We start from the raw sequence: 23,405 nt of genomic DNA, 5'->3' as shown, positions 1-23,405 counted from the left end.
AGCTACAATGTGTGATTGACAACTACTAACTTATTAGAGAAAATAGTTTGCATTTATTTAAAGGAACCCACTGATCCTTAGACTGTCTAGTTTAAAAAAAGAGTCTGATATAAAATACAGTATATTTTAACAGTACATTTCAATATTCCTTGTTGGGCAAAGACCTCCCTTCTCCTCTCCTTGTTATATATTCTTCCTCCACTGTTAACCACTCTCGATCTGGATGACACTTGACCAAACATGGGCTTCTCGTTGAACAGGGTCAAAGTAAACAGTTAGCGTTGTTGATGAAACCCTCAGCATCTCTCAGGTACACCTCGAGGCAGAGTCTAATCTCTGAGCTGCTGAACAGGATTAAATCGGATCAGTCGACTACCAGCATGCTTTGCGGGACAATCAGCTTGGAAACAGCATTCTGCCTGTTTGACAGCGGAACCTCCAGGAGGGCTGACTTTAACAGGCTATTAAAGTCCATAATGCGTTCAGCCACATTGACAGTTTAGTGGCAATGTATAAACTCTCTGGCGACAACATAGGCTTTAGTGATTAATGGAGCTGTGACATACCACGCGTTACACAGAGAAGCCAGGTCCCCTCAATCAGCAATTCATGTTGACGCTGCTGTGTTTTTAAACATGCCTACCTTTTCACTGTAGTCCTAGACCAGGCATGGACAACTGGCGGCCCATGGCCTTGGATAAATTTGTTTGTGCATCAGCAGTTTTTTTCTTGTTAAGTCAGTCACTGATAGTCACTCAATTAGCCCATGTCAGTAAAATGTTTGTAGATTGGTCTAGTAGCCAGCTATCTAAACTTGTAGTAGGCCTTATCATGGGGGTCCCCCACTGATTTTGTCACTCTCACTCAGATTTCATGTTAAAAACGGCTAACATTTCCCTCTACTCTATGGCAAAATATGAAGATTTTCAGGAAATTAGCTGTAAAACTGCACATTTTCCTCCCTGCCCGATTGCAAAATGTGTCGAATTGCAGCAATCATGCCTTAAAAGGGCAACATTTTCTCTATGCTCCATGGCAAAATGTGTAGAATTGCACAATGTTAACTTTTCCCTGATTTAGAATGTGAAATGGTGATTGTGATATTCTGTTGGTGTCAGAGACAGAATTTTATAGACAGCAGACAAAGACAATAGAAATTTAGTATACAAAATCAGATATGCCTTCTACTCAAGTTCATATGGACCAAGCTGCTCCCCAGAATTCCAGTTCTTGTAAAGTCCAAAGTAAACAAGCCCCTGCAACAAACTTTTCCAAGAAACAGTAAAAAAAAAGACGACAGAGCAGCAAAAGAGAATCAATAGTTCAGCCGAGTAGTCAGTAGCATGAATCAGTAATGAGTTCAGGACCCCTCTGTATGAGGAATGGGCTTTATTGGGAGTGTGCTTGAGGCGTATGGTGCTCAAGGCATATGAGTGTTATAGCCTGGAGGCTTGTACAGGGAAACCTTGTGTGAGCAGGGTACTCTGTGGCGCCAAGAACGTCCTGCCTCCTTTTTACCCTTCACACAACCCCCTGCCAGCCGTCATCCAGGATCCTGGCTCGGGTGCATCAGGGCTGGAATGAAAGACCCAGTAATCCTGCTCAGTAATCCCGATGGAGGAGATGATGAATATTTTACCACAGGTAAGATGCTGTTACAGATGGTCAAACTATCAACAAACTATATGTTGATAAGCAACTGCTTGCTATGGTTAGAGTTAGGTTTAGAATAAGGATAAGGGTTTTAAGGTTAGAGTTAGGACTAGGGTTAGGGTTCATTTTAGGGTTAGGGATAGTTAGTTTACATTTTATTTATAGTCTGTAAATAGTCTGTGGATCATCAACAGATTAGGGTTGAATATTTTCCCGGTATTTTGCAAATGTTCCATACCGAGAATAAATCACTTTTCTCCAGGGTAACCCGGTATTTCCCGCCAAAACTGGAAGTGTCATTCTAAGCATATAAAGCAGAAAAATATGTCTGGATTTGAATAGAGCTAGACAAAAACAATACAAATTTAGTTTACAAAATCAGAAATGCCATCTACTCAAGACCAAACTGCTCCCCAGAATTCCAGTTCTTGAAAAGTCCAAAGTAAACAAGCCCTTGTACCAAACTTTTACAAGAAACAGTAAAAAAGATGACAGAGCAGCAAAAGAGAATCAATAGTTCAGCCGAGGAGTCAGTAGTATGAATCAGTAATGAGTTCAGGACCCCTCTGTATGAGGAATGGGCTTTATTGGGAGTGTGCTTGAGGCGTATGGTGCTCAAGGCATATGAGGGTTCTATCGGCATGACAATTCAAACCAGATACCACCTGAGCCTGATGAGCCATACATTAAAGCCCAAATGATTATGTCATTATCCAATACAGCATATATAATATACTGTATATGCTACCGCATATGACACATGACAGAAAAACATAAAAGCCCATAGGTGTAGCTACAGTATGCCCTCTTGGGTAAATAAATTAAAAGCTCCAGTAGGCTAATATTTTTGAGTGTGACTGTATTACTGTACTTTATTATATTATACTATATTATAATGACTGGAATTACGCACCTCATTCAAACCAGGAAGCTGGGAGAGAACATGGTATACTAGTCCAGGAAATGTGTCCTACAAAGTTACAATTATAGGCTAGTAAATGTGATTTTAATTTTGAAAAATAATAGGGCCTATTTAAATGTTTTATAATTAGTAGGCTGATGCATATATAGGCTACCTTTCATAATTTTCACCTAATATTGTGCGATGTGCGCATTAGCCAATCTCTTTCTCTCTCTATTGTTGCTTAATTCCTTCCTTGCTTTTTACAGTTAAATGAAATAAGTGTTGTTGTCCTTGATCTTCATCATTGTAATGGCATATAGTAGTACAATAAGATGTAGACGGCTTTCACGTCTCTTCACGAAGATTGAGTGGTTATGGGTGATAGTCTGATTAAAAAACTGCTATAGCCTGCCGCCATCGCTCATTCTCTCTTTATTGAAACTCCCAGTGAGTTCAATTGGGCTGCTGTATTTAACATTCAGAAAACAAGAGCTTGCATCTCTCTTCGAAAAATCTATTAGTATAAGAAATGCTAAAAATTATAATTCCAGCAAGCTATTCTAGTCTAGATTTTCCTGGGACTCCAAGTGCTAAGGAGCGTTTTTTTTAAGGCGAGGACAACGGAGTGCAGGTGTATATTGCGCAAGAGACAGAGGCTATAAGTTAAAAGCTTATGCATAACCCATCATTCATTAGCTAAATATACAGTGCCTTCAGAAAGTATTCACACCCCTAGACTTTTTCCACCTTTTATTGTGTTACAGCCTGAATTTCTAATGGATTCAATTGAGATGTTGTGTCTCTGGCCTACACACAATACCCCATAATTTTTTAAGTGGAATTATTATAATTTTTACAAATTAATAAAGAATGAAATGAGTTAACAATGAAAATGAAATTAGTCTTGAGTCAATAAGTATTCAACCCCTTTGTTATGGCAAGCCTAAATAAATTCAACAGTAAAAAATATCTTAAGTCACATAATTACTTGGATCGACACACTCTGTGTGCAATAATAGACTTCAACAAGATTTTTGAATAACTACCTCATATCTGAACCCCACATATACAATTAGCTGTAAGGTCCCTCAGTCGAGCAGTGAATTTGAAACACAGATTCAACTACAAAGACCAGGGAGGTTTTACAATGCTTCGCAAAGAAGGGCACCTATTGGTAGATTGGTTAAAAAAAGAAAAGCAGACATTGAATATGCCTTTGAGCATGGTGAAGTTCTTAATTACACTTTGGATGGTGTATCAATACACCCAGTCACTACAAAGATACAAGCGTCCTTCCTAACTCAGTTGCAGGAGAGGAAGGAAACCGCTCAGGGATTTCAGCATGAGACCAATGGCGACGTTAAAATAGTTACAGAGTTATTGGCTGTGTTAGGAGAAAACTGAGGATGCATCAACAACATTGTAGTTACTCTACAATACTCTTAATTGACTGAGTGAAAAGAAGTAAGCTTGTACAGAATAAAACATATTCTAAAACATGCATCCTGTTTGCAACAAGGCACTAAAGCAATTCACTTTTTGTCCTGAATACAAAGTGTTACATTTGTGGCAAATCCAATACATCACATTACTGAGTACCACTCTCCATATTTTCAATCATAGTGGTGGCTGCAATATGTTATGGGTATGCGTGTAATCGTTAAGGATTGGAGCTAAGCACCGGCCAAATCCTAGAGGAAACCCTTGTTTAGTCTGCTTTCCACCAGACACTGGGAGATGAATTCACCTAAAACACAAGGCCAGGTCTACGCTGGTGTTAGAAGACACTGAATGTTCCTGAGAGGCCGAGTTACAATTTTGACTTAAATCTGCTTGAAAATCTATGGCAAGAATAATGGACAAATAATGTACAATCCAGGTGTGCAAAGCTCTTAGAGGCTTACCCAGAAGGACTCACAGCTGTAATCGTTGCTAAAGGTAATTCTAACATGTATTGACTCAGGGGTGTGCATACTTATGTAATTTAGACATTTCTATATTTAATGTTCAATAAATTTGCAAACATATCTAAAAATCTATCTTTAACAGGATTATCTATTTTGGATGCAATTTGAATGAAATTGATGGAGAGAGAAAGATTGCGAGAGAATGCTTGCGTATGAACTGATTTAAAGCAATGATATTCAAGTGATAGGCTCCTTTAAAACTCTGCTGCTGCAATAATGAACAACTAAGGTGACCCTTGAAAGCCAGATGGAGATGCGTAAATTAGACCTGCATTCAGTCCTTATATTACTGTAGAATAGATTATGCTGATGAAAATGTAGGCCTACCAGTCACAAGAAAATAAGTTACTATTATGTGATGCATTGTGAACTGCGCTCCCTGTTGATGATTGATCATGCAGATAGCAGAGAGAAGGCCATAGAGAAGCCAGATTTTGTTATCACATATAATTTAACAGTTCCATTTCATATCATACTGTTGATATAAATAATGTTTCATAATATACCGGTTTCTCAAAGTTATTTATCCCTGAAAAAGTGAGTGGGTTTGGGGGGTAAATCTCGGTAAATCTCGGTAACCCGTTTCCGGGATTCAACCTTACTACAGATGGACTATCCAAATAAAGTGTTACCCTGGCCAGTCCCATCCCCAGCCAGCATCCACACCGGAGCCTCCAGTCCTTGCCCAATTATATGCACCACTCTGGGCACGGATTGAGGAGAGGCCCCCCTTAGGCAGGCTTTTGTTGTGACAGCTGACACAGTCTTGTTTAGTTACCTCTGACTCTCTGCATGCCATGTATCTGTGGAAGGGAGGAGGGCAGGGTGCATGCAGATGGTCTCCTGGCTTAAGGGGGTTATGTGAGAGGAGAGATAGAAAGGGGAAAGAGGAGAGGAGAGTCGCTCGGCCGACCAACGGAATTTTGGTTTTTAACCATCGTTGCCCAGTAAAGAGAGATCAGAAAGAAGATAACCCCGGATTATAGGCCAATATCTATGATAAGTGCAGATATGAATCTTTCCTCGTCAGTATATGCCTTGCTGACTGGCTGGCTGCTGGGCCTTTCAACCAGGAGCATCAAATCAGTCATGAGACATGCTGCGGTGCCAGCACATTTGCATTTCTCACAGATCAAAGTGAGACGAAAGCAGTGTGTTACCCATCCTCCCATCATCATCAGGTCCTTTCCTCCTCCTCTAACAGACCCCGCCACCACTGCCATCAACATCACTCACTTCATTGCCAAGAGGAAGCCCTGTAGAGTCACACTGAAGATTTTACATGTCAAAATTACAGTAATGGGTCATGTGTTTGTGGAGAGGGAGGTAGATTTTGTGGTTGAAGTAACTAAGTCATGCAGTGAGATTAGTCATGTTCTCTGTGTAAGGACCTAGTGGTGCTTTTGGCAGTTTCGAGATGGAAATTGTTTCGCTGACAAAGAGGAAGAAACATGTCTCTATAATCGGTACCATGGGTTTAATATACTACACAGAGTGACTGATGCTTATACGGTGCCTACAAATGGGTATTTTGCCATTAAAATACTACAAATCAGTCTCTCTCCCTAGGGTGTGTTTTGCATATAATCTGTGGTAGCAGCATCTGTGTACTAAATGGCACCCTTTTCACTATTTAGTGCACAACTTTTGACCAGGGCCCATAGAGCTCTGGTCAACAATAGTGCACTATGTAAGGAAATAAGGTATAGGGTGCCATTTGGAGCACAGGCGTAGTCCTCAGACATGGTGTTCAGGTGTTGTTGTGTGAACCTTAAATGGGTAAATGTAACTTTAGGCTTGCTCTTTGTGAATATTTGACCCCACAGATGACCACACTCGTGTCAGACTGCAACTGCTAGATGGAGACCCCCACTCGGACTACATGAATGCCAACTATATAGACGTAAGTATGAGGCAGTGGAGACGTGAAGGGAATGGACTGCTACTTTTTATCATAATGTCTTATTTTCACTCCAGATCTTTACTAAGATACAATCAAATATTGCACAGAGCATAATGGGTACTGTAGTAGATCATGCTGCTACTTTGTGCCTCTATTATATTTTTTATTTAGCCTTTATTTAACTAGGCAAGTCAGTTAAGAACAAATTCTCATTTACAATAATGGCTAAAACCCTAACCTGGACGACGCTGGGCCAATTGTGCGCCACCCTATGGGACTCCCAATCACAGCCGGTTGTGATGCAGTCTGGAATTGATCCAGGGTCTGTAGTGACGCCTCTAGCACTGAGATGCAGTGCCTTAGTTGACATATTATTATCTGCTGCAAACACAGCGCTTCTGAGCATGTATTTGCTGTTCTTTGGATGAAAGCATCCTGTAATGACGTTAATGACAATGTCCATATGATTGTCTCTATTATGCTTAGGGGCTGTGAATGCCCTGCACTTCGAGAAACGGCATCAGTATAAGTCGGCATTACAGCTGTATCTATAATCATGTCATCAAGACCCATTTCCTCTAATAAAACAATAACTGGGTCAATTGTGCCAGGATCCGCTGGTAAAATTGACTGTTATACCTGGCTCTAGCCCTAGGAGCCTCAACTGTGTTGATTGTTAATTTATCTAACAGTGGTTGCAATAGTAATGAATTTGAAAATGTGTTTGTTTCACGCACGTTCCCACTTGATATGGTAAATGACAATGTCGTATTCATGATATGAAATTGATATATTCATTTGAACAAGGCAATTTGTCTCGATGGAACAATATGACAGAATTGCCTATTATTTTGTCGGATAGGAAAATGAAGAGGCTCGGATTTGATCTGATTTGGAAAGGACCTTGCGCTGTTACAGTACACCTTAGGGTTTTCTCTTTTCTTTCTCACAGGGGTATCATAGACCAAGACATTACATCGCCACACAAGGTAATTACATTGGATGGAGGGGAGGTCTGGAAAGACAGTAGACAGCTGGAAAAGTGTTCCCAGACGTAGGGGAGGTAATTACTTGGACGCCCTAAAAAAAAAAAAATGTTAAAGCCAATAACAAATTTAAGACACCATTCCTTTAGTTCCATAACAAATCGGGCCTTATCTTAAATGGATCGTGGGCACGGTTGTGCATTGGATAAGTTGCTCTCCTTCTGGGATCAGATAATGAAGGATGAGACGGTGATGTCATGAATCTCAAGATTCTTCAGAAAGTATAACTGCATTGGGAAGCCAATGAAAAGCTCCAGTCAATGGTTGTGCACTTTATGGGGATAGAAGGTACCATTCTCAGGCATAGGGTACCATTTGGAATGCAGCCATAATGACAGAATTCGAACACTTGGCTCCTATGTGTACTTCCTGGTTCCAGTTATGATCATCTCTGTCCAATACTTCTTGATATTATCCTTGCTTTCTTTTCTCCTTCCAGGCAGTGGTGGAAAAAGTACCCAATTGTCAGACTTGAGTAAAAATATAGATACCTTAATAGGAAATTACTCAAGTAAAAGTGAAAGACACCCAGTAAAATACTACTTGAGTAAAAGTCTAAAAGTATTTGGTTGTAAATATACTTAAGTATCAAAAGTAAAAGTATACATCATTTTAAATTCCTTATATTAAGCAAAGCAGACGGCATCATTTTATTTTTTATTATTTTATTTACGGATAGCCAGGGGCACACTCCAACACTCATTTACAAAAGATGCATTTGTATTAGTGAGTCTACCAGATCAGAGCCAGTTGGGATGACCATGTATTCTCTTGAAAAGTGCATGAATTGGATCATTTTCCTGTCCTGCTAGGCATTCAACATGTAATGAGTACTTTTGGGTGTCTGAGTAATGAGTACTTATTTTCATTAGGGGTGAAGAAAAAGTTGTCAAAAATATAAATAGTAAAGTACAGATACCCCCAAAATGACTTAAGTAGTACTTTAATGTATTTTTTACTTAAGTACTTAACACCACTGCTTCCAGGCCCCATGCAGGAGACGGTGAGAGATTTCTGGAGGATGATCTGGCAAGAGAATTCTGGCAGTATCGTCATGGTTACGAACCTGGTGGAAGTGGGTAGGGTGAGTTCATCAAAGCGGATTTGAAAGGTGTTAGAGGAGTACTACTCTGGGGACACTGCCATGTGGCTAAGAACGTGTGACGTTATTGCAGACAATCAACGTTCTTATGCTGAATGGATTTCTGTGCTGTTTCTTTCCCCACTGCTCGAAAAACACTTGGTGAAAAGCCAGTTGTTTAGTAGGTTAGGTTGTGTCAATCATAGCTCATATTCCCCTTCCCTACACCTCATGCCATTACTGTTCACAACAACAGATAGTTCACAACAAATGTCATGTTCACAATAAATCAACAACAAATTACTTTTTTTGTTTTCAATGCCATTCAATTAGGCCTCTTTGTATATTATGAATATACTATCAACCACAGAAATAGAATGAAATGATTGGTCCTGTGTAATATTTCTGTCCATTTCAGGAGCACTTTTGTCTGACTTTTGCACTCCAGAGGCAAAAGTCCCATACAGCCTCTTTAAGAGACAAGGATTTGACCATGTATGTTTCTCTTCCCAGGTGAAGTGCGTGAGGTACTGGCCTGACGAGACTGATGTGTACGGAGATATCAAGGTGACACTGATCGAGACAGAGCCACTGGCCGAGTACGTCATTCGCACCTTCACAGTCCAGAAGGTAAACCGACTAAGTCAATAACCATGCTCTCTTGTTTTGTTTTCATTCATTCCAACCAAACGGATTTACATTTGTGGTTGACTGCAAGGTGAAGCTATGTTGTTCAACTGGGAAATGAGAGTATAATTGAACACTAGTAATCAGTAAGGATTTGCATTGAAAGAAGCACAATATAATTGGGATGCAGGATTCAGAATTCGACGCCATTGTTCTGTTAGCTCCCTTTGAAAGGGAAACATCAGAGGAACAGTCACAAAACTAACAAGCTTTGATAGTCTTGAAATTCATCTTTTGTGGCTCTGTAAAAGCCGATTAAGCAGACAACACAACAGCTTGTAGTCAACAAATTTGGCATGCAATTAATCCATCAGTTTTGCAAGAAAGCAAAAGTTTTTTTTAACCTTCTCACACTCTCCATTTGAAAGGGAAACAGGACTTTGTCATTACAGAACTCCACTATCACACCACGACCTTAATTCCCGGGCCTTAAAAAGCAGTGCACAGTGATGGGTTCACGCTTCGTATGCTTTCAAATATAACGTATTAAATCATTTTAATTGCGTCAAATAATGAGCTCTGAAATTATGAAAAGCATTACTAAGGACGAATCCAAAGGGATTATTTTACTGCACCACACAGATAGATAGATTTTAAAGCCCGTACACACACACAGACTTCAATCTGTTGAAAATAAAATAAAACAGAGCCCACTGGATTGGCAAACTTAGACATAGTTTGCCCCGATTTACACCGTTACCACCTTCAATACTGCACCTGTCGACCCAAGTGTCCATATACTTCAAACAGGCGATATATTTTAACTGCAGTGTTGAAGTATTATGTGGGCTTTGCCGGCATATCAGCGCTGGCATGCAGTGATTAAACAGTTAACCAACTCAAATGGCAATTAAGCACTTAGCATTAGCGCAGAGAGTTTAGTTTCTTAGGAGCCCCATTAGCTACTGTACATGCAGCAGCTACTCTTCCTGGGGTCCACATAAAACATACAAATACATGACAATGTACAGAACAGTAAAAGACTAGAACAACATAAGATAATACATTAAATTTCAAATAAAAAATTACAATTAATAAGAGTTATATATAGGAAAGACACCAAGAGATAACAAAAATACTATTTACACACTATTCATATATACATATTCTTATATACAGTACAGTTAAATGGGAATTAAAAGGGAGTGGAGGTGTGAAGCCTGTGATCATTATTACTACTGTAGCCCAGTGTTATACTATACTCTAAATGTCCACTTTCCAGTTTCCGCACATCCACACCCATTACGTGCTGCTGCCTTGGCTGATATCCTTATTGGTGGGTTCTATTTCAAATATATTGTTTCGATACCTCACTTTATGTGAATTCACTCTAGCAGATTCTCTAAAGCCTTGTTCACATTGGAAGTTTGAAGTGACTCAAATCCCATTTATTTGCCTATCTGATTCTAATCTTTTTTTTCCTGCAGTCTGAACAGCCAAAAATCTCATGGAATCAGTTATTTCAAACCACATTTCAAACCACCTTCATATCTGATTCCTGGCCATGTGACTTGTGTATGAATGGTCAAATCTGATGAATTTGACCTCAAGTGGTTTTAGACTGTTATTCAGCATATCTTGTTGCTCACTAGCTACTCTGTTGACAGTTTGACAAGAACATGTGTTAGGTAACTAGCTTGTTAATTGTTTACAAAGAAATTAGTGAATGTGCTAGAAAGCTAAACAGCTGCCAAGCTAGCTAATTGACTGCTGTGGCTAGGCAAAAATGACCTGTTTTTAAAGGACTCGTTTGGAAAGCTGGACCATGTTATCCTATGAGGCTTTAAAGGTGTTCTTACCCTATGATTTTGAACATTCAAAGCAACTGGGAAGCATCCATGGCAGGTATTGTTGTCACTTTAGCTTGTACATAACTTCTAAGTGATAGGAAGCACAAGCGCCACCACCAATCAGCCTACAACACTGCACACATACCCGTCGTTACTATGACAACTAGAGTAGCCTTGTCAGCAAATGAATCTTAACGCTACAGCATTCTAAACGGTTCTGTGACTTCAACTTTGTGTCAACAGTTTGTGGAAGGCCCTTTCCGGTTTCAGCTTGATAATGCCCCCATGCACAAAGCGAGGTCCAAACATAAATGGTTTGTCGAGATCGGTGTGGGAGAACATCACCTTTCTGCATAGAGCCCTGACCTTAACCCCATTCGAACAACTTTGGGATGAATTGGAACACTGACTGCGAGCCTAATCGCCCAACATCAGTGCACAACCTCACTTACATGCTGACCACACCGCTCGCATCGCGTGTGAAATAAATGTACACATACATGTTATTCGATCATTGCACCCACACTGCTCGCGCGCATCAACGAGTGTCTGCGTGGCCACGCGCTTAAATTGAAATTGGTTCTATTTGTAACGCTCAACGCTCTGCAAGTCCGGCCTCTCCCATCTCCTCATTGGTTTTTAGGAGCATATACCTACGTGCCATCTCCTTATTGGTTTTTAGGAGCATATAACCACGTGGGTGATTGAAAGATTAACTGAGGTCCTCACTCCAGTCGGTTGTAGTAATGCACCGTAAAGTTGGTTGCCAACCCGTCATATAAAGTCCAAAGAAGAAAAAGAAGCCCGAAGGAAGGAGGAGAGATGATGAGAAACTAAATTTGGTTTACCGTTTTATCTGTGGATTAATTGTCAGAGTAGTGGACCTTGTGCATTTCAGGTAAAAAGGTGCACACGGACGTAGGCATGCGCAATGGCGCACGCGTCCGGTTTGGTCAGCATGTTATGCTCTTGTTGCTGAATGGAAGCAAGTCCCCACAGAAATGTTCCGTTATCTAGTGGAAAGGCTTACCAGAAGAGTTGAGGCTGTTATAGAAGCAAAAGGGGGACAAACTCCATATTAATGCACATGATTTTGAAATGAGATGTTCGATTAACAGATGTCCACATACTTTTGGTCATGTAGTGTATTTCAAAGAAATAGATTCGATATCTCACTGTACGGGGATGTAGACTTCCCTCATAATGCAGACAAGTTCTCTGAAGCCAGACTAGTCCCAAAAATATCATCCCTCAGCTCACAGTCTCTGTGCAGGCCAGTCAATGGCAATGTATGCTGTAGCATTAAGATTTCCCTTCAATAGAACTAAGGGGCCTAGTCCGAACCATGAAAAACATCTCCAGACTATTATTCCTCCTCCACCAAATGTTATACTTGGCACTATGCATTCGTGCAGCTAGCGTTCTACTGGCAACCGCCAAACCCAGATTTGTCCATCGGACTGCCAGATGGTGAAGCGTGATTCATTATAGAATGTGTTTCTACTGCTCCAGAGTCCAATGGAGGCGAGCTTTACACCACTCCAGCTGATGCTTGGCATTGCGCATGGTGATCTTAGGCTTGTGTGTGGCTGCTCGGCCATGGAAACCCATTTCATGAAGCTCCCGACAAACAGTTATTGTGCTGACGTTGCTTCCAGAGGCAGTTTGGAACTCAGTAGGGAGTGTTGCAACCCAGGACAGACGATTTGAGCTCGCTTCAGCACTCGGCGGTCCCGTTCTGTGAGCTTGTGTGGCCTACCCCTTCGCGGCTGAGCCAGTTGACCGGAGCAGCTCTAACAGGGAAGATATTTGATAATGACTTGTTGGAAGATGGCATTCTATGATGTTGCCACGTTGAAAGTCACAGAGCTCTTCAGTTCGGGCCATTCTACTGCCAATGCTTGTCTAAATTTTAGTATCATGCCACGTGCCTAGCAGAGTAAGAACCACTCACCTTCTACTCTGCTGAGTTCATGTTGCCATGGCAAACACGAGCCATGCACTACCTACCTTCCTCACAATCTTTGATTTACTGCACATTGTGGCTTTGTTGTGTCACATCTTAGATCTTTACTCGTTATCTACACATATTGATTTCGTAATGTAATTTGAACATCCAGAGGAAAGGAAATCAATAGTCTCCGAGCTATCAAATCCCCTTTGTTTTGTTCCCTCAGTAGTTACCCATACACACAAGTTGTCATAATGCACTTTTTTTTAAAGAAACCAATCAGTAGCTATATTTATTCAGTTGTTGAGCCGGAATGGGAGCCCGTTTGCCCTACAGTTTTGAGGAAGTTCACTGTAAACCTACATGGCGCTGGAATGTATAGCAGCTGTTTTACGGGCTCCTGACCAATTCTGTTATTTTGTGTTTTTTGTGCTGATCTTAACTTGTTTTGTACATAATGTTTCCAACATCGTTTTCTATGACCGAAAATAGCTTCTGGATATCAGAACAGCAACCACTAGCCTCAATTTGGATAAAGATTTCTACTTCAAAGAGTCAGTGGCACAGAACATACTGCTTACCCCAGACCAGGTCCTAATCCCCGACAATCGGAAGAGAAAGAGACAACGATATAGAGGCCAACATGCGGGTACACTGATGAAAGTACAGAGGCGAGTAAATAATCCACCTGTACATTGTATTAAATTGGTGAATCATTGGAGAACAAACTGGATGAGCTCCGTTCGAGACTATCCTATCAACGGGACCTGAAGAACTGTAATATCCGATTTTTCGCAGAAACTTGGCTGAACAAAGACATGGATAATATTCTAGCTGTTTTTTCTATACGTCAGCAGGAAAGTAATGGCAGCATCGGGCAAGCTCAAGGGGGATGGTGTGGGTCTCTTTGTTAGCAACAGCATTTGTGCGATCTCTAATATTAAGGAAGACTCGAGGTTCTGCTCACCTGTAAGAATACCTCATGATAAGCTGTGGACCATGCTATTTACCAAGAGAGTTTTCATCCATATTTTTTGTAGCTGTTTATTTACCACCCCAAACCTACGCTGGCACTAAGACCACACTCAATGATGTGTATAGGGCCATAAGCAAACAAGAAAATACTCATCTAAAGGCCGTGCTCCTAGTGGCCACTGATTTTAATGCAGGAAATATTAAATCCATCATACCTAATTTCTATAATTTCTGTCACCTGTGCAACTAGAGGTGAAAAAGCTCTACATAACCTTTACTCCACACATAGAGAGGCATACAAAGCTCTCCCACGCCATTTGGCCAATCTGAACATACAATTAAAGTCGGAAATTTACATACACTTAGGTTGGAGTCATTAAAACTAGTTTTTCAACCAATCCACACATTTCTTGTTAACAAACTATAGTTTTGGCAAGTCGGTTAGGATATCTACTTTGTACATGACAAAAGTAATTTTTCCAACAATTGTTTACAGACAGATTATTTCATTTATAATTCACAGTATCACAATTCCAGTGGGTCAGAAGTTTACATACACTAAGTTGATTGTGTCTTTAAACAGCTTGGAAATTCCAGAAAATGATGTTATGGCTTTAGAAGTTTCTGATGGGCCATTTGACATCATTTGAGTCAATTGGAGGTGTACCTATGGATGTGTTTCAAGGCCTACCTTCAAACTCAGTGCCTCTTTGCTTGACATCATGGGAAAATCAAAAGAAATCAGCAAAGACATCAGAAAAAAAATTGTAGACCTCCACAAGTCTGGTTCATCCTTGGGAGCAATTTCCAAATGCCTGTATAAACACCATGGGACCACCCAGCCATCATACCGCTCAGGAAGGAGACGCGTTCTCTCTCCTAAAGATGAATGTACTTTGGTGCGAAAAGTGCAAATCAATCCCAGAAACACAGCAAAGGACCTTGTGAAGATGCTGGAGGAAACAGGTGCAGAAGTATCTATATCCACAGTAAAATGAGTCCTATATCGACATAACCTGAAAGGCCGCTTAGCAAGGAAGATGCCACTGCTCCAAAACCACCATAAAAAGCCAGACTACGGTTTGCAGCTGCACATGGGGACAAAAATCCTACTTTGGTCTGATGAAACAAAAATAGAACCGTTTGGCCATAATGACCATTGTTACGTTTGGAGGAAAAAGGGGGAGGCTTGCAAGCCGTAGGACACCTTCCCAACCATGAAGCACAGGGGTGGCAGCATCATGTTGTGGGGGTGATTTGCTGCAGGAGGGACAGGTGCACTTCACAAAATAGATGGCATTATGATGTAGGACAATGATGTGGTTATATTGAAGCAACATCTCAAGACATCAGTCAAGAAGTTAAAGCTTGGTCGCAAATGGGTCTTCCAAATGGACAATGACCCCAAGCATACTTCCAAAGTTGTGGCAAAATGGGTTAAGGACAACAAAGTCAAGGTATTGGAGTGGCCATCACAAAGCCCTGTCCTCAATCCTATAGACAATGTGTAGGCAGAACTGAAAAGCGTGTGCGAGCAAGGGTGCCTACAAACCTGAGTCAGTTACACCAGCTCTGTCAGGAGGAATTGGCCAAAATTCACCCAACTTATTGTGGGAAGCTTGTGGAAGGCTACCCGAAATGTTTGATCCAAGTTAAACAATTTAAAGGAGGGAATTTAAGGGAATTTTTAAATGTCAGGAATTGTGAAAGCTGAGTTTAAATGTATTTGACTAAGGTGTATGTAAACTTCCGACTTCAACTGTAACTCTATCCTCCTGATTCCTGCTTACAACAAGCAAAAACTCAAACAAGAAGTACCAGTGACACGCTCAATACGGAAGTGGTCTGATGAAGCAGATGCTAACCTACAGTACTGTTTCTCTAGCACAGACTGGAACATGTTCCGGGACATACCCGATGGCATTGAATATACCCGCCTTTCCTTCCAGTTCTCTGCTGCCAATGACTGGAACGAACTGCAAAAATCACTGAAGCTGAAGAATCATATATCCCTCACTAGCTTTAAGCACCAGCTGTCACAGATAACTGCACCTGTGCATAGCCCATCTGTAAATAGCCCATCCAACTACCTCATCCCCATAATGTATTTATTTATCTTGCTCCTTTGCACCCCATTATCTCTACTTGCACATTCATCTTCTGCACATCTACCATTCCAGTGTTTAAATGCTATATTGTAACTACTTCGCCACCATAGCCTATGTATTGCCTTACCTCCCTTATCCTACCTCATTTGCACACACTGTATATAGACTTTTTCTACTGTATTATTGACTGTATGTTTTGTTTATTCCATGTGTAACTCTGTTGTTGTATGTGTCGAAGTGCTTCGCTTTATCTTGGCCAGGTCGCAGTTGTAAATGAGAACTTGTTCTCAACTAGCCTACCTGGTTAAAATTGAAGAGTTTACAACAGTCACCGTCTTCAATAATAAGTGTATCGACAACGTTGTCCCCACCGTGACCATATGTACATATCCAAACCAGAAGCCATGGACAACATCCGCACTGAGCTAAAGGCTAGAGCTGCTGCTTTCAAGGACACATAAGAAATCCCGTTACACCCTCCAACGAACCATCAAACAGGCAAAGCATCAATGCAGGACTAAGATCGAATCCTACTACACCAGCTCTGACTCTCGTCGAATGTGGCAGGGCTTGCAAACGATCAGGGATTACAAACGGAAACCCAGCCATGAGCTGCCCAGCAACACAAGCCTACCAGATAAGCGAAATGCCTTCTATGCTTGCTTCGAGGCAAGCAACACTGAACCATGCGTGAGAGCACTAGTTGTTCCGGACGATCACGGTCTCTGTAGATCATGTAAGGCACTTTAAACAGGTTAACATTTACAAGGCAGTAGGGACAGACGGATTACCAGGACGTGTACTCAGAGCATGTGCCAACCAGCTGGCAAGTGTCTTCACTGACATGTTAAAACTCTCCCTGACCCAGTCTTTAATACTTACATGTTTCAAGCAGACAACCAGAGTTGTTTCAAACATTGGGCTCCCAAGTGGCGCAGCGGTCTAAGGCACTGCATCTTAGTGCTAGAGGCGCCACTACAGAAACCCTGATTTGAGTCCAGGCTGTATCGCAACCGGCTGTGAATGGGAGTTCCATATGGCGGTGCACAATTGGCCCAGCGACGTTTGTGTTTGGCTGGTGTAAGCCATCATTGTAAATAGGAATTTGTTCTTAACTGACTTAACTGACAGACCCTTTACTCAGTACTTTGTTGAAGCACCTTTGGGAGTGGTTACAGCCCCATATCTTCTTGGGTATGATGCTACAAGCTTGGCACACCTATATTTGGGGAGTTTCTCCCATTCTTTTCTGCAGATCCTCTCAAGCTCTGTCATGTTGGATGGGAAATGTTGCTGCACAGCTATTTTCAGGTCTTTCCAGAGATGGGGTTGAAGTCCGGGCTCTGGCTGGGCCACTCAAGGACATTCAGAGACTTGTCCTTAATCAACTCCTGTGTTGCCTTGGCTGTGTGCTTAGGGTTGTTGTCCTGTTGGAAGGTGAACCTTCAACCCAGTCTGAGGTGCTGAGCACTCTGGAGCAGGTTTTCATCAAGGATCTCTCTGTACTTTGCTCTGTTCATCTTTCCCTCGATCCTGACTAGTCTCCCAGTCCCTGCCGCTGAAAAACATCACCACAGCATGATGCTGCCACCACCATGCTTCACTGTAGGGATGGTGCCAGGTTACCTTGAGATGTGGCGCTTGGCATTCAGGCCAAAGAGTTCAATCTTGTTTTCGTCAGACCAGAGAATCTTGTTTCTCATGGTCTGAGAATCCTTTAGGTGCCTTTTGGGAAACTCCAAGTGGGCTGTCATGTGCCTTTTACTGAGGAGGAGCTTCTGTCTGGCCACTCCACCATAAAGGGGTGATTGGTTGAGTGCTGCAAAGATGGTTGTCATTCTGGAAGGTTCTCCCATCTCCAAAGAGGAACTGTAGCTCTGTCAGGGTGACCATCGGATTCTTGGTCACCTCCCTGGCCAAGGCCCTTCTCCCTCGATCTCTCAGTTTGGCCGGGCGGCCAGCTCTAGGAAGAGTGTTGGTGGTCCTAAACTTCTTCCATTTAAGAATGATGGAGGCCACTGTGTTCTTGGGGACCTTAAATGCTGCAGAAATGTTTTGGTACTCTTCCCCACTCGGTACTCTTTGTGCCTCGGCGCAATCCTGTCTCGGAGCTCTACGGACAATTCCTTCAACCTCATGGCTTGTTTTTTGTTCTGACATGCACTGTCAACTGTGGGACCTTCTAAAGACAAATGACCTTTCCAAATGATGTCCAATCAATTGAATTTACCACAGGTGCACTTCAATCAAGATGAAGAAATATCTCAAGGATGATCAATGGAAACAGGATGCACCTCAACTCAATTTCGAGTTTGAGTACTTGTCTAAAAAAAAACTGTTTTCGCTTTGTCATTATGGGGTATTGTGTGTAGATTGAGCTAATTAAAATTAATTTAAAACATTTTAGAATAAAGCTGTCATGTAAAATAAAATTGGAGAAAGTCCAGAGGTCTGAATTCTTTCCGAATGCACTGTACGTGAGAATGCTACTCATTGACTACAGCTCAGCTTTCATCACCATACTGCCCTCCAAGCTCATCACTAAGCTAAGGACCCTGGGACTAAACACCTCCCTCTGCAACTGGATCCTGGACTTACAGACGGGACACCCCAAGGTGGTGAGGGTAGGGAACAACACATCTGTCACACTGACCCACAACACGGGGGCCCCTCAGGGTGTGTGATTCATCCCCTCCTGTACTGCCTCTTCCTCCATGACTGCACGACTCCAACACCATCATTAAGTTTGCTGACAACAAAATGGTGGTAGGTCTGATCACCAACGACGATGAGACAGCCTGTAGGGAAGAGGTTAGAGACTTGCCAGGACAACAACCTCTCCTTCAACGTCAGCAAAACTAAGGAGCTGATCATGGACTACAGGAAACGGAGGGCCGAGCATGCCCCAATTCACATTGATGGGGCAGTAGTGGAGTGGGTTGAGAGCTTCAAGTTCCTCTTTGCCCATATCACTAAGGATCAATCATGGTCCAAACACTTACGCAGTCGTGAAGAGGGCCTCTTCCCCCTCAGGAGGCTGAAACAATTTTGTATGGGCCCTCAGATCATTTACATTTACGTCATTTAGCAGACGCTCTTATCCAGAGCGACTTACAAATTAGATCCTCAATAAGTTCTACAGTTGCACCCTTAAGAGCATCTTGACTGTCTGAATCACTGCTTGTTATGGCAACTGCTTGGCATCCGACTGCAAGGCGCTACAGAGAGTAGTGTGGATGGCCTAGTACATCACTGGGGCCAAGCGTCCTGCAATCCAGGACCTCTATACCAGGCGGTGTCAGAGGAAGACCCTAAAAATTGTCAAAGACTCCAGCCACCCAAGTCATTGGCTGTTCTCTCTGCTACCGCATGGCAAGCGGTACCGATGCACCAAGTCTGGAACCAACAGAACCCTGAACAGCTTCTACCCCCAATCCATAAGACTGCTAAATAGTTAGTCCGGGTAGCTATTTCTTTAACTATTTAACTATCTGCATTGACCCTTTTTGCACTAACCTTTTTGACTCATCACATACGCTGCTGCTACTGTTTATTAACTGTCACTTTGGCAGTATCACATCCGGCCATGATTGGGAGTCCCATAGGGCGCCGCACAATTGGCTCAGCGTTGTCCGGATTTGGCCGTCATTGTAAATAATAATTTGTTCTTAACTGACTTGCCTAGTTAAATAAAGGTTATCTACCGCAATTACCTTGTACCCCTGCACATCGACTCGGTACTGGTACCCCTTGTGTATAGCCACGTTATCGTTTATTATCTATTATTAATTTTATTATTACATGTTTTACTTTTCTATTATTTCTGTATTTTCTTTCTCGCTGCGATGTTGGGAAGCATTTAACTCTTAGTCCACAACTGTTGTTTACAAAACATGTGATGAATACAATTTGATTTAATGCCTACATTTGAGCCTCCATTTTGTTGTCAGCCCACAGTTTATAAAATAGTATATGCCATTTAGCAGACGTTATCCAAAGCGACATATGGTCATACATACATTTTTCATAGGAATCGACTGAGCCAAATGTTTTCAGGAAGTCCACTGTTTGTCTCTATTTGAGCCTCCAATTTGTTTTCTTTCAGAAGGGCCACCACGAGATTCGGGAGATCCGTCAATTCCACTTCACTAGCTGGCCTGACCACGGGGTGCCCTGCTACGCTACTGGCCTCCTAGGCTTCGTCCGCCAGGTGAAGTTCCTCAACCCTCCCGATGCCGGCCCCATCGTGGCCCACTGCAGGTATATACTGACCATGCTGAGGGTGGGTCAAATAACACAGGACGACTGGGATGACATATTTATCACTCATGGCTTTCGAATATGTATTTATGTATTCCTTTTTCATCAGATAAGTTGACTCAAGTTGAACATATTCATTCAGTATGTCAACGGCCTGTGCGCTACAAGACTATTAGCCTGCTGAGCTAAAGCCTACGCATTAGCTCAAGGTTCTAACTCAAGTCTTCAGGTCTCAGACGCATTTCCCCATCACAGTAATGGGTTTCGAACAGCCTCCATTACATGACTGCTTAGTAACTTACTGTGGAATCAGACAGCAGAGTTAATTCCCAAACTATAGGGCAAGAAAAAATAAGGGGGCTGATTAATGGAACTAAACTCGGATTCAGGTAACTCCCAAATACCTGCACACTCTCTTTGACTACCACCTCCTACTACCCCACAGGCCCATGCACTCCCCAGATCCCCACAGAAATAACCACCACAGTAGCTGGGAGCCGTCACTTTCATCTTTAGTGAATGAGCGAGAGCGATGGGAGACTAAGGCCTCTCTCTCTCGCTCTCTCTCCTTCACCCTTCTGCAGCCCACTCAAACATCCACCCCTTGAGACCGAGGCATTTAGCTCAGACAGGCAAAGGGGGAGAGGTGGAGGGAGGTGAGGGGGAGTGGGGGAGAGGGATGGATGGGGGGAGTGCATGTACACAATGAGATGTGACATGGAGAGGCTGCTAAATAGCACAATGCAATTTCACTTTTGGCTCGGGACTCTCAAAACAAAGCAGATGTGACTAAGACTTTTTCAGAGTGGATTAACTCAAGTGCCAGGCGTTGTGCTTTCTGCTCCCATGAAGCACGGGGCACCTTTCTCCCTCTAATACATCCAAGGATGAGAATGGAAGAGACTATAGCAAATGTTATACTGCCACTTTATCCCCTGTCCCTTCTTATCTTCGCACTCTCATACATTGGATTGATGACATTAACCTTTAAGAATTGCCTGGGTAAAAAGGAGGGTTCACACCTGTCGCGGGAGAGTGACATCCACCATATAATCTCTGATATCCCGACCTTGGAGAAACATAATGCTTAGCAGCGCTTAGCAGCAGGGGAGAACAACTGGCATTCGCCCTGGAAAGAGGCGAGGAACACCATGTCCTCATTGTAATTATGGCACATAAATCATCAAATACATTTTATAAATGGTATAACAACCCATCTATACTAAAAGGAGGGACAAATTACACGACTGCAACTTGTAAAACATTACTGTCTGGTAGCCAGAAACTTGTGCTAGCTAGCTACCTAGCATTTGTCAGCTTATAGTAATTTAGACATCCAGTTAGCTAACCAGTTAATACTAGCTTTAACTTGCTCACTAGCCATTAATAATCTACTAGCTAATCAAACATATGTTTTTGTTATAAATTAACTCTACTACAGGCTAAACATTTTCCTTACCTTTACTGAGGTAATTATGTTTCTTCTTGGGTGCCCTCTGTTGACAAACACCAATGTCAATCACAAATTTATTCTACTGTAGCTAGATACTGTACTACCCATGCTCACTGGCAAGTTTCTTTCCTGCCCCCCAATTTTGACAATGCTTTAAGTAGTCATTAATTAGTTAGGAACTCCTCTCACCTGGTTGTCTACGTCTTAATTGGACACAAATTGAAAGGAAATAACCAAAACCAGCAGACACGTGTCCCTCCAGGAATCAAAGATCGATTCAGTTAAACCTGTGGATCCAGGTGTGTTTGGGCAGTCAGTACCATAAATAAATAAAGTAAATTCTAGAGAAAAGCCATCTCTCTCTCTCTCTCTCTCTTACCCTGTCTTATCCTTTGGGACTTTGTAGAACCCTTCAGTTGAGTGCATTTGTGGCACAACTCATGTGTGAGTGGGGGCCGGGTGACTTGGCTCTCTTTGAGCACTTTCGTTGTCTGTCGTCATCCATATCACCAGGGATGTAGATGAGCTGTCATAGTACCATATTGATTGCTGCCTCTTCATCTTCTCTGCTCCTACAGCAGAAGATAATAGAGAGAGAAAGAGAGGGGGGAGATTAGAATTTACAGGCTGTGCTAAGGGCCATGATGCACGTGCTGAAGGGCAAGTGGGGGGGCATCACCATGGCACCTCCAGTGGCCTCTGCTGCCGTTAGATATGACAATAACCAATGGGTGGGAGTGTAGCAAAGGTAAGCTGGTAGTAGTATGAACATATTGAATAGCTAGTTTTCTCTGTCTGTAACGTCACTTGGGGCGAGTAAGTTGCTAGTGTTGCGTGTGTGTGTGTGAGAGAGAGAAAGACAGAGAGAGAGAGAGAGAGAGAGAGAGAGAAAGAGAGCCAGCCAGCCGGCCTCTGTGTATAGTGCTGCAGGAGTCTCTTAGTTTGAGTCAGGTAGGTTTTAACACATACCTAGAATGGAAAAGGCTAGATGGAGAGGGGTGCTAGGATTTTGCATAGGTGTTTTTGCAAGGTGTTCGTAAAATTATACAAAACTGTAAATGGTAGACAACCCTGTCACTGGTTAGTTTTAAATACTACTTGTGTTAACTACTCTTCACAAAAGCCTTTATTCTGTGTCATCTAAAGATGCTTGTAACCCCCATAGCAAGACTACTATAACATTGTCTATGTGCAAATTAGCTATAACCATAGACATAGATAAGATATCTATTGCTTTGCTAGAGAGCTATACAAATAGATAGCTACCCAATGGGCACAGACGTCAGTTCAACGTCTAGTTTTTATTTACATTTGGTTAAGTTGTCAACTAATGTGAATTTAATGTGAAATCAAAATAGAATGTCACCCTTTCATTGGATTTAGGTTAAATGTTTTTGGGGAAAAAATACTAAATTCCCTTACGTTGATGACTTTTTGCAAATCCAATCACTTTTCCATGTTGATTCAACATCATCACATATAATTTTGGGGTTGAAATGACGTGGAAACAACATTTACTGAACCAGTTTGTTGCCAGTGGGTACTGCTGTGACTAGCTAACTTCAATGCAAATGTATTTAGTGAGCATTGAATAAGATAAACAACAGGAAGCTAGCTAGTTAACCAT

At 42.0% G+C, this 23,405-nt stretch overlaps 1 protein-coding gene across 9 annotated transcripts in view; it reads left to right on the top strand.

Moving 5' to 3' along the window:
* The window catches only part of LOC115151117 (receptor-type tyrosine-protein phosphatase T), a 587,678-nt gene that overhangs the window by 520,986 nt on the left and 43,287 nt on the right, over positions 1 to 23,405 (top strand). For 8 of the 9 annotated variants that reach the window (XM_029695125.1, XM_029695122.1, XM_029695121.1 and 5 more), the window contains 5 exons: positions 6,351 to 6,427; positions 7,380 to 7,416; positions 8,460 to 8,557; positions 9,068 to 9,184; positions 20,171 to 20,325. In XM_029695125.1, the coding sequence (XP_029550985.1) occupies positions 6,351 to 6,427; positions 7,380 to 7,416; positions 8,460 to 8,557; positions 9,068 to 9,184; positions 20,171 to 20,325 (484 nt within the window). The remainder of the gene's footprint in view (positions 1 to 6,350; positions 6,428 to 7,379; positions 7,417 to 8,459; positions 8,558 to 9,067; positions 9,185 to 20,170; positions 20,326 to 23,405) is intronic. The other variant, XM_029695116.1, reaches the window with a different exon arrangement.

Source organism: Salmo trutta, chromosome 16, assembly GCF_901001165.1.
Source record: "Salmo trutta chromosome 16, fSalTru1.1, whole genome shotgun sequence".
NCBI lineage: Eukaryota > Metazoa > Chordata > Actinopteri > Salmoniformes > Salmonidae > Salmo > Salmo trutta.
The sequence above is the reverse complement of the archived record's forward strand: the minus strand, read 5'-3'. Positions and strand labels throughout refer to the sequence as shown.